The sequence below is a fragment of the Branchiostoma floridae genome, chromosome 14 (assembly GCF_000003815.2).
Source record: "Branchiostoma floridae strain S238N-H82 chromosome 14, Bfl_VNyyK, whole genome shotgun sequence".
In the NCBI taxonomy this organism is placed as follows: Eukaryota; Metazoa; Chordata; class Leptocardii; order Amphioxiformes; family Branchiostomatidae; genus Branchiostoma; species Branchiostoma floridae.
The window spans coordinates 13,743,313-13,754,791 of record NC_049992.1 but is presented as its reverse complement, the minus strand read 5'-3'; the positions used below and the strand labels follow the sequence as shown (position 1 = coordinate 13,754,791).

General features: G+C 41.9%; 2 protein-coding genes across 2 annotated transcripts; both read right to left on the bottom strand.

The window, feature by feature from the left end:
* Positions 1–2,895: 2,895 nt before the first annotated feature.
* Positions 2,896–8,547, bottom strand: LOC118430676. Its single transcript, XM_035841665.1, has 6 exons — positions 6,998–8,547; positions 6,358–6,556; positions 5,759–5,897; positions 5,457–5,531; positions 3,981–5,283; positions 2,896–3,704 (listed from the first exon to the last, which is right to left on the bottom strand). Exons 2-6 carry the CDS (start codon positions 6,549–6,551, stop codon positions 3,322–3,324), a joined length of 2,094 nt encoding a protein of 697 aa, XP_035697558.1. The 5' UTR covers positions 6,552–6,556; positions 6,998–8,547; the 3' UTR covers positions 2,896–3,321.
* LOC118430158 lies at positions 8,483–11,029 on the bottom strand. Its single transcript, XM_035840867.1, has 3 exons — positions 10,842–11,029; positions 9,506–10,530; positions 8,483–8,535 (listed from the first exon to the last, which is right to left on the bottom strand). Exons 2-3 carry the CDS (start codon positions 10,497–10,499, stop codon positions 8,483–8,485), a joined length of 1,047 nt encoding a protein of 348 aa, XP_035696760.1. The 5' UTR covers positions 10,500–10,530; positions 10,842–11,029.
* Positions 11,030–11,479: the final 450 nt, after the last annotated feature.

The following is an 11,479-nucleotide window of genomic DNA, read 5'->3' as shown; positions in this document are numbered from 1 at the left end:
AAAGATCAGGTCAGTAAAGTGGCTAGAAGTAGCAGATTATGTAGAAGCCGACCTAGTCTCACCCCGGGATGAAAGTCGTGCCCTTCCGAAAACAAATGGAGCCCTGCATGAAAAATTTCACTTCCAATACCATTACGTCGATCTAAGTGCTTACATGTATATACATTGAAAGCTAAGACCATTACTTTGTTCCCGACAATCCAATTTTACAATGATGTTGAAATAGTCATTGCATACAGATTGCTGAACCGTAAAACCCGTTGCTCTTGTGTCCGAAATTACGTCGCATTAATGTTTAAGTGTCAGTTCAGACACAACCTTGACTGTCACGGTGTGAGCACATGATAGCTCAGCCTGGTAGTGGTCACTACGTGTACGTGATGGTAGTGTGTGTGCACAGACCGCGTCCACCTCCCACCTAGTACGCTGTATGTGCGAAAGTGACCGAAGTATGAGGGGCGTGACAGGTGACAGGAAGAGAGAGAGAGAGAGAGAGAGAGAGAGAGAGAGAGAGAGAGAGAGAGAGAGAGAGAGAGAGAGAGAGAGAGAGAGAGAGAGAGAGAGAGAGAGAGAGAGAGAGAGAGAGAGAGAAGTTGGAAGGGGGATTCATCGATAGCACAAATGGATCCCCTGACCTCTTTGACCTAATAGTGGTGACGCCACTCAAGCTTCATGTACATACAGATACATAGTGGCCTGTGGTTCAATGGCCTTTTTGCCTCTGGCAGAAGCTTTCAACAACAAACTTTATTTTAGAGACCTTTGTAATTTTTCATATACAAGCCCTCGATGTATAACTCTTTCATCATTCGAAAGAAATAGACCTGCGAATAATGTACTACTTATCTCAGGCAACAGTACGACGGGACCTATATTTCATTCCTTGTGGTGAAATGACAAATTACTACGTTTGGATTCACCACATCTCAAATGGTATGTAATGATGCATAAAAGTTGGACTCAGAGATCCTACAGTTGTTACAAGTTCGCTATCGGAAGAAAATAGATAGGACCGGTAGTGATTTTCTTGCCCGTGACTATTTGGGATGATTTTGAAGCGGACATTAACCTCGTGTCAGTAGATGGGTTTCCGTGTGGGCCCGGATCATTCTCTGATGTGAGGTACGTGACAAATATTCTGATGAAGCCTCCTTTGTTCCTTCCAATCCATCACATTTCATACCCCACGCTATTGTAATAACGGTATGGACACTTCGCAGGATAATGGCCATTTACGTGTCACTGAGCAAGTCGGCTGACACCTTTGATAAAAAGATGAAGGAAAGATTTTTCTCGTGATCCCTTATCATATTACCTTTTGGAAATGCCAATGACGGAAAAGGCTTTAGATTGTGATTGAAATCGTGGTGTGGCTATTGGGCAAGATAGACAAATAACTGTGGTCCAAGGCATGTCTGATTGCAAACGATGCTGCCTCTTTCTTATCATAATTCTAAAATTGTTTAGGTTGGGCGGACTCAGTCACCACTTTATGGGCAGTTTCCCAAACTAGTAGAGTCCTATACTTTCCACCTGGTGGATTTTAATGATAAGCAGAATGCATACCTACAGAAAGCTTCCCTCCCTGTCATTTGAAAAAGTCATACTTCAAGAAAATGTTCAAACTGATTTGACGATATTGCTGACGCAAAATGCATACCTACAGACATTTTCCCTTCCCGTCATTAGAAAATGTCAATATTCAAGAAAATGTTCAAACCGACTTGGCGAGTGCTGACAACAGGTGCCAGTAATTACTTTGATATCTCTGTGCTGCTATGTTCTGGCGAGATGGGGTGTTTGCGATCCTGGGCCGGTGATAGCACACTAGAGTGAGCACGTTGTTACTACTGTGGCTATCGGAGATTCCCTCCCATTTAATAATTTACAGCCTTTTATTGCAATTTACTGGAGCAGATTATTTGGGGTGGGTGGTCAATTGTCAAATCTCTCGCACAGGGAGTGCAGAATTGATGATAACAAAATGTAGAAGCGAGCTGGCGAAGTTGATTGTGCGAGACGTGCTCAAAAATCTATCCACGGGGACTCATGCGAAAGATAGTTTGACAACTTTAAGAACGCCCCCTGATGGACTCTCATGCATATGCAATTCACTCGTTACAAGTGACTCGACTTTAGGATATAACTTAAGATATACCAAACTTTTCTGGTTAACATTACACAGTGTGCAGCAAAAATGACTTAATTTGGTTTGCCTAATTGTACTTTAAGCAACCTTTGTTTGGTTGACCTGTTCCATACCAATAGTGTTCCCAAACCTCGATCCGGCTAACCGATTGGCTAGGGACCTTCTAAGGTGGATGTAAATTCCGTGGTATCAATTCTGACATTGACTTTGTCAAAATAATGTGGTGTCGATACAGAAATTAGCAAGATCATAAAATAGCGTACAGGAGATGGTACACGGCTTCTCAGCTATTCTATGGGTAAGTTTCACTTTGAATATTCCGACTTGTATGAAGATTCCAACTCACTCTTGCGTGCATAGTGCAATTAAGTTGAACGCCTTATCTGTGCGTATGTCCTGATATACGTTTAGCTTAAGAACACGCTCTATGAACGACACGGCATAGCTGCATAATTTTTTTTCAAGTATCATGAATCAACTATTCTTCATATCTTCAAGCCACACATTTCACACTAGACATATATAATCATTTATTTAGTATCAGAAACTTCATAATCTCATAAACGATGGTTTCCTTCGTACGTGCCGTCATCGATATGAAGTGCATATGTGCGTATAAGACAGCATCTCATTCATCGGGATGACTTATCATCTTACATATTTTGATATTCAAATTTAGATGGATTTCACAATAATTTTCGTTGAGGATACCGTTTCCATAAGTTAGCATATATAGCACACATTAGTTTTGTCTTTTTTGCTGTACGGTAAGTCCCTTTTTTCTTCAAAACTTCATTTAGACAAAATTCCTTTTAATTCTTTGATGTCAACATTTTCTCATCTTTAAAAACAGCTGCATGTTAAGTTCGAGTAACCACGAATGTTTCAGTCTCCATAAAGAGTATCCAAGGCGTTAAGTTCATAATAATTGTCCGCATTTTTTACATCAATAAATAAAATTTCAAACGACATATTATTCTGAATATCTCTCGTGGTTCTCGCCTTTTGAATTCCTTTAAGTAAATTGACAGTTTTCTTAAACTTATTTTCGAACTTTGTCCTTGTCCCCTTCCCTTTCACCATCATGAACATTTGGGGCACATTTATAGGCTTAACGTCTTTCCGTCAAAGGACCCATAAGAATTATTTTTCCTGCCTCTGTGAGTTTTTCACTACAGGAGAATATCTCTTCCGTATTCCCGTTCGCACATGTCCACATAACTCATCAAGTATTTCACTCTTGCGCCAAGTCCTTTAAGGATACTTGGAAGACCCTTCTCGTTCTTAATCATCATCTGTACCATGTCTTCCAGGGTTGATCCCTCCTTCTGTATGTTTCTTATCCGTTGTACGGTGCTTGCCCGAAAGCGACAGTTGCTAAGGTAGGTGCTGACGCCATCCCCACATGTTTGGTTGCACCGGTAATGGCGGTGGCTCCAGACAGTGTTGTACAGCACAGGTGGACATCTCAAGATGGCGGAACAGACGGACTGGTTCGTGTGAGTCCACCAGGCCTCGGCTTCTCCAGTCGACACCAGACGGAGTTCAGACTTGACTACAGAAGGAAGAAGCAGTTTTCCTTGATAAGACATAATTGACATAATAAAGATGGTTTTGCTTGTGTTATCACATGCGAGGACATATTCTAGACATTTGTCAGAATACAGTTGCGTTTCTGTTTAAAGTTAAAAATGACTTTTACTACTATTTGCTACTGTAACTGTTGGTTAGAAAGTTTGTGGGGGATTTGTAAGGTTCAGTGTTACAACCACGAACTTTTGTCTATCTACGGAAATAATGCTCTCTACGTAATTCGCTCTTAGTGACCCACCAAAGATTTTCCGGTCAGGACGATGTACCAGGAAGTCCAAGAGAAAGATGTCGGCCATGTCCAACAAGGTCTGCCGGGAATAGTTCATCTTCTCCAGATGTTCGAAACTTGCTTCATGGCGGAAAAAATCTCTCAAGTTGCCTTCATGATGGATAGAAACGTTGCCGTGAAAGTCTTTCATTTTTCCGACCAACACCACATTCAGTTTCTTTGAACCCAGGTTGGGCGATACTTGTTTGGGATGTGTTGCACCCCCATTTCCAAATTGGCGCCCGTGCGATTTCCACATGAAATCGTCAGTCATGCCCTGGGTCTTGTTTTCTGTCAAATTGTGAGTGTTTTCTAGTTCGGGTATGTCGAGATGTAATAATCTGTACACGACTGTTGGCATCCTGTTGATACCAGTCAGGCGATCTACATAGTAGGCAAATAGTTTGGCGAGGGCCGGCTGTGGGATTGTTGTTCCGACACTGGGACGGACAACAGTCGCGACGCCCGTCAAACCTCCTTCTAGTTCCACTGCGATGCGTTCTTGTTTCTCATCAATAAAGTCATAATCAACGATTCTAGACTCTCTGAAAGACTTGGACACTTGGCCGTCGTAGTTAGAGACGTCTCGGGCGTTACAACGGTAATTATACTCCGCTACCAGTGTCGCTACTCTACCGTCTGTTTCTTCGTAGATCTCTGGGTCCTCTTGCAGGACAAGACTTGAGATCACATTCACAGCCACCATTTTCCTAAATTGACTCCCAATGCTAGGAGTCAACGATGATGGCGAGTTGGCCGTCTGCATGTGACTAATCAGGTAGGGCGGGACACTGCAAACATGTCCATCACGGAATAAGATGCTGTTGATCTTGGTAAGGCGTTTCCTATAGTGAAGCGGCATCTCGATGGTTGAAACCTTCTCTGGTAGCAGACAACGGTCGTTATCAATCATAACGTAGTGAAGGATGTCCGAGGTGGCGAAGTGGGAATGTCCCGACTTCATACAGTTGGCGATGTAGAGAAACGTCACGTATGTGAAGAAGTTGTCAGGGTGGATTCTATCAGCCAAACTCGGTGTCATCTTGGGGAAGGCGCCCAGGTTGGGTACCCAGCTCGCCACGTACACCGTCACTCCTTTCTTGAAGAGTGTCTTGTCGCTGATGTCGCAGTCTACAGCCTGTTTGATGTCTTGGGCGTGTTTGCCGGTCAGACTGGAGAAGGGCAGCACCACGAGGGACGATGGGACGGTCAGACCGGTATCCAGGACGCGGTCCAGGTAGTGTGTTTTGATCTCCCGCAGATGGCTCTCTCCCTGTAATGGTGTAAGGAGCATGCAGATGTTGCAGATATTGTACAAAACAGACTGATGCTGATATAATAGTACTACTGTTTTGCGCTTTGCTGTGTACATTGTGCCTGCTGACATACTACAGTGTATGATGGCATTATGGAAGTGTTATTCATCTGTAACGTTATATAACTCACCTGATAGTGAGAGAGGTTGCTGAAGACAGACTTGACTGAGACTCTAGAAGTCACACAGTCACCCATCCTTGTCACCTGCAAAAGATAAGAAATGTAGATATTTTTACCAATAGATTTTTTAAAAAGCGGTCATCAGTTCCAGGGGAATTCGAGATAGTCTCAGTCTTAGTGAGAAAAACAAACAAACAAACAAACAGGTAACAATCGAAAAAGGCTAAAAAGTTCATATGTAAATAGGATTGCAGAGACCAATCGACCTACATTACTCATCGCTGCTTTTGCCACCATGTCAAGTGCCTTACCTGCTCAATGTCTGCAGAGAAGGAGACACCACAACCGATAGGTTTTACATCCGGGTCCTCGACGGCTGTGTTGATCGTAGCTGACTTGATGTCCCGGATATTCATCAGCCGCCATTTTGTTTCAGCTAGAGTTTCTAGGCTATATGATACATAATAAATATATTACAGTAGAAATATTATGGTAGTTTGATAGCGTTATACATATCAAATAATTTCAACATTACCATTATACATGACTGAGGAACAATATCTGTGTCAGTCTAAAATCTGAAGCTGTAAATTCTAAAACACCTTTGGATAAAGAAATGGGATAAAATCTGTTGAATTTTTTTGTATTGGTACTAAACGTTGCACAATACGAATTGGTTCACGGTGCAAACTGCGCATGAGTGAAGTCAAATGTGAAGGCCCCTAACTTGTAAACAGTTCGTGTCTAGACCTGATAATTTAATGATATGATGTTTATCAAGTATTCGACTTTCACGTACTACTGACAACCGTAAACCTGCTTGGCCTAGTGAGACAAAAGAACAAGCTCGATGCTTTGAAAAACGGTGAAAAGCGAATTTAACATTTTTAGGATTTTGACGTTAGTTCACCTGTTAAATGTTTTGGATCTTCTACACCTGGTAACATCATGAGCCCCTCCCCGTATGAACACGAGTCTGGAGCCTGGGTGGTTCCACGCCAACCTGTCCATCACTACAAACAGGATATGGCAGGCGAGTAACGTCAGACACGCTCCCAGTATGCACCACTTCATCCGGTTCACCACAGTCGACAGTCGAGGCATGGTCTCTGTAAAAAGGAAAATTTATGGTTCATAATTATCAAATTTCATTCTTTTATCAGGGATCATATATTTCAACTCAATACATCGCATTACACACAGGTGACAGATCATATCAGTCAAGGATACTCATATTCAAATTAACTATTATCACCGATAGAAGTTTTAAACTTGACCGCCAATCAGCAAAATGCACTAAGTACATCAAACTTAGTTACGTTTTGTCCTTACTTCGGTGAATACCAAACGTTTTTACCCCACCGATATCATATAACGTTACAAAGCAAAATGACGGACAAAGGAAATTGGTCAGGGGCAGGCAAAGTGCAGGGGAAGACTAAGGACACGGCATTTTTGTCATTTACTTGGCCTGGTAGATGATTAGGTTCCCTCTACGATTATATACGGTCCCATATTGTGTTGAAACATTGAGGTAAGTCAACACGTACCTTATTTGTGAAGACCGACGTCACAAAAACTGGATGTTCACGACTTCACGAAGGTATGACGTTCTTTGTGGAGGGGCTTGAGCCAGATACAGTCACATCATCCACATGGTCCAGAGTTGTTAATTACCACACCTGAGAAATCACTCAGGTGTCCGTGTACTGTCAACATAGCATTATCATCAAATCGTTTATCAATTTCTGGATCAACATTTCACTCCGACAGAACCGACTTGTCAGCTCCCAATACTCTCAATGTTTATCATAGGATGTCGCGAGCTAAGACCCATGCCTGCGTGCATCCGTCCGTCAGGTCAAGGAGGTTATAGGGCTTGGCCAGGTCAAGTTGCTATTTTGTTTTTGTTTGTCACTCATCTGACGTAGGACAGTTAAGGCCTAGAAAAATAGCTTTGATAATACAATTTCATTTTTATTGAGAATCAATTAGCAGTGTATAGAAAACATTAGAGTGAAACCAATCATATTTTGATAACTGAATATTCATTTATTTCCAATTGACCTCAGTTTCCATGCCTTATATTCCACCATGGTACGAAACGTTTGAGCCACACACAAAGACCGCCAGGTGTCGCTTTAACATATACTGTGACGAGCAATTCAATCATGGTCCGAAATTTACCCCATACACAAGGACAGACATGAGCACACGATCTTTACTGAGTGTTTAGTGCTGACGTATTTAGATATATTCCAACATTATCTACAAGATAGGACAGAGTATCTACTTTTTCAAACTCTTAACCTACAGAACAACCAATACAATCTATGTAACTTGGAGCACATAATATAGCTTTAACTTGATGATAGACATTGATGTAGTGATCATAGTGCAATGAAACACAGAATACACTAATTACGATATGCCTTTTAATTTTCATCTGCTTGAGCTGAAAAAGTTTAAGGTATGAAAAATTACATATTAGCCTGACTAAAATCACGCCCCTAGCGGCCGGCCCTACAATTGCCGCCACCCTAGGAGGGGGTAATTAACTCCAGCCAGCGAGAGCTTGTGTAAACACAGGCTAAATTTAATTTGTTAAATAAAAACTCACTATAGGTAAGCGTAAAAGCTAGTAGTAAGTCTGGTGAATGTGTACGTAATGGTCCTGCAGCCCTGGCATAGTTGTAAAACACTTTCCACACACATCACAGGTGTACTTTCTGTGGTTTCTATGTGTCCTGATGTGTTCCTTCAGTGCTCTCTTAGTCCTGTACATCTTCTGACATTCCATACAAGGAAACTCCTGCCCCGTCTCAAGATGTTGCTCTTTCATGTGAACTAAGAGGTTCCTCTTGTATCCAAACGTCTTGTGACAAACCCTACACTGGAAAGTTTCCTCTGTGTGGTGTAGAGACCTCTGGTGTGCACGAAGGTCTTCCATGGAGTTGTAGATTGTCCAACATGTGGTACAGCAGGGTTGATGGGGGTGCTGAACTTTACAATGTGTGGCAAGGGCTCTCTTTCCCTTATAGGTATGGCAGCATATGGGACACCTCATTGGCTGTGCTCCAGTTGTACACTGCATTTGTGAAGAAAGTGAATATCAAAGTTATGATTTCGATATGGCGGCCTTAAAAAGGTGTATTCAACAAGAAACACCTGTTCGGCCATACTTTCCATGGCATTGGAGAACCTTGATAAATAAGATAAATAAATAATAGTCAAGCTCCAAAAATGATTCACCAAAAACAATTCATAGCTATTTCTGTCCATCAACTCTCAGCCATTATCATATTTGAATTATGAGTACAAAATCAGAAGTCCTCAAGCTAAACACTTACTAAAGGAGTAAACGAATTGACAGAAACTGTGCTGTGAACCTATTTCATTTTACGGTAGGAAGGAAAATTCATCATTAATGCAATGCTGTAGTACAGTAGTTATACAAGGGAGACATTTTTGCAGTGTCATAAATTTATGGTGGGTAACTGAAAATAAAACCACTGCAAAGGTCAGAGTTCAGAGATTTACAGTATTCAACATCTTAAAAGGCAAAAGTGAATTTCAATTTAGATTTAGATAATCTTGTTATTAGTAATGATTTTTAAAATTGTTTGTATGTTAATATTGATATTGACAAAGGAATAAAAAATGTCCATTCACAGTCAGACACTAGATTTAGACATATACAATACAACAGTGAACACGGTGTATTCTGTATCACCCGAGGTACCAGCCCGACCCGCGGGAGGGCTGGGACCGATTATGTCATACCCACCTGAGAAAACCACTGTTTTGATGCGAAATGCGCCAGAAGTTGAACAAATTTGTTGCCCTCGAAAAAAAAGCATTGCAACAGTAATGTTCCAACGCCCGAATCAGGTATTCGAACTTTCGATGGCGCCGTACTCGGCCCACTCAAAACAGTTCGATTTATTCGAATGGAGCCCGTGTGATAAGCCCAGGCCATACGGAAAGTTATCAGCCAGTCTGGAACACCCGTATCGAACGTTTTCGCGTCACAGGTATGACAAAAAGTAAGTGTGTACGCCCCAATTTTGAATCAAACATACTCACTTGTTGACCACTGTGTAGTTCCTGAGAGTTAGCCGACACGCCTTCACTTGCAGATGTTGGAGCACCTGCGTTAGCTGGGTCCCTACGCATCTGCTGAATACTGTCCCAGTTACCCACAACAGATGGAATGGCAGGGCCCACTGTCAGGTGGGAGCTCTGTTTGTATAGTCCCTCTGTCGAGCTCTCTCCCTGTGCCCCTGTGCTGCAGTGCCCATACTCCTCAGTACTTGGCTCTACTTTAACTTGCACTTGCATCAGTGTGTCACTTCTAGCTGTGTCTGTAGCAACTGAGTCATGAAAAGTGGCCATTCTCAAGTTCTGTGCCGACACTGCTCCTGACCCACTGTCAGTTTTTTCTTGCATAACATTTTCACTTGATTGGCAAGCTACAGGAAGGCCACTTTTATGAGGCTTGACAGAGAAGTAACTTTCAATCCTACAAGGTGCAGCCTGTCTGTCTGGAATGTTCAGCGTCAAGTTTCTACCGGTGTGTAATTGCATGTTTTCTGTGCTATCTGTGTTACACTGCTCATCTACAATTTCCTCAGAATCATGTTCTGATAAGTCCATGGAAGAAACTTCCTTGCTACCGGTACCATTAGACCTATTGCTATTGTCTGACTGAAAGATGAAACCATTGGTAGCTGTACTACTTCTAGTGCTATGTGGACTGTAGAGGCTGTCAGTATTTTCTAAAGGAACGTTAGCTGTGGCAAATGCTGACTGAACAGGTGAATCTCTCCTTTCCTTAGTTGACTTGTCAGCATAGCAGCTGTTCTTCTGACTACAATTGCTGTTTCCCTGCTGTGTTTGAGGCCTGGGTGTGGACAGTCCCAGGTTGTGGCCACAGCTGATATCCTGGATGCACCTGAAGGATGTACAGTTGAAGAAGTGCCTGAGCACCTGCAGTACAAGGTCCCTGTTGGCAGTGAAGGCACAGTCTGGGCAGCTGTAAGACTCCTCCATTGTGAGAGATATGACTCAGGTAGTCACAGATCTGGGATGTGAATAGATGAAATAAATATTACAAAAAACAGTCCTGGTCCAACTCCTGACACAGTTGGGCTCTCTATCTCAGAGCTCTCTTCTGCAATTCCCTCCCACTGTTTCTTTTGTATACAACTTACAAGGTCACGTGAGCTCATAATGCGACATTCTGTGTAATGATCATAAAGAAATAAGAAAAACAATTACAACTGTTTCCAAGAATGGAATCCATATCTATAGTCTTGTTGGTGTTGCATACCAGTACATGTACATGTAGTATAACGTTACACAATATTTGCTATCATGAACAATTTGAATCACCTCTATAGTATTTTACTCGTTTCATAATTATAACCATTACTACGTGTCAACATGCAGCAATAGGACAGAGGAGTTGAATATAGACGTGGATAGAAACATCCTGATCGATATCCTGCCCAATAGTTTGTAACAACGCCCCCCTCCCCCTTTGACACGATAACGTTGTCCTAAAACTATAAAGGCCCTCAAGCAGAGAAACCTACCTATTAGCTGTCTTATCGACCTTAGTCGAGTTATCAGCACCTTTCACAAAGATCTGCACTTGACGGATTTAAGAAATGTGACGTTTTTCTTGTCGGGTTGTACTCAAAACACAGGATGACCTTTGCCCTGTGGGTACAACAGCTGTGGACGATTCCATTTCATGTCGGGGGAAAACACATTACACTTTGACGTTAACGTTTACATTGTCATTATGTTCATGGCGTTTAGGATAGTACATCAAAACCATCATTACAATTCATGATTAATTTTGTCATGGCATCTAGGTTATAAGTTTTGAATACGATTAACTTTACAAGTATTGCAATTATGATCACAGTACGTAAGGAAATACCAATTAAACTTTAGTGGGGGTCTTACTTCAGTTCTAAAGTTAGAAATCTCTAGAAGATAGAACTTGATGAGATAACATTTTA

What these genes read in the sequence shown, in the direction of transcription:
- LOC118430676 (XM_035841665.1), bottom strand. Translation starts at nt 6,551, where the DNA reads ATGCCTCGACTGTCGACTGTGGTGAACCGGATGAAGTGGTGCATACTG. An exon ending in TCTCTGCAGACATTGAGCAG is followed by an intron (nt 5,532 to 5,758) that starts GTAAGGCACTTG and finishes TATCTTTTGCAG; the next exon opens with GTGACAAGGATGGGTGACTG. An exon ending in TCCTGACCGGAAAATCTTTG is followed by an intron (nt 3,705 to 3,980) that starts GTGGGTCACTAA and finishes TTCCTTCTGTAG; the next exon opens with TCAAGTCTGAACTCCGTCTG.
- LOC118430158 (XM_035840867.1), bottom strand. Translation starts at nt 10,499, where the DNA reads ATGGAGGAGTCTTACAGCTGCCCAGACTGTGCCTTCACTGCCAACAGG. An exon ending in GTTTGATTCAAAATTGGGGC is followed by an intron (nt 8,536 to 9,505) that starts GTACACACTTAC and finishes TCACAAATGCAG; the next exon opens with TGTACAACTGGAGCACAGCC.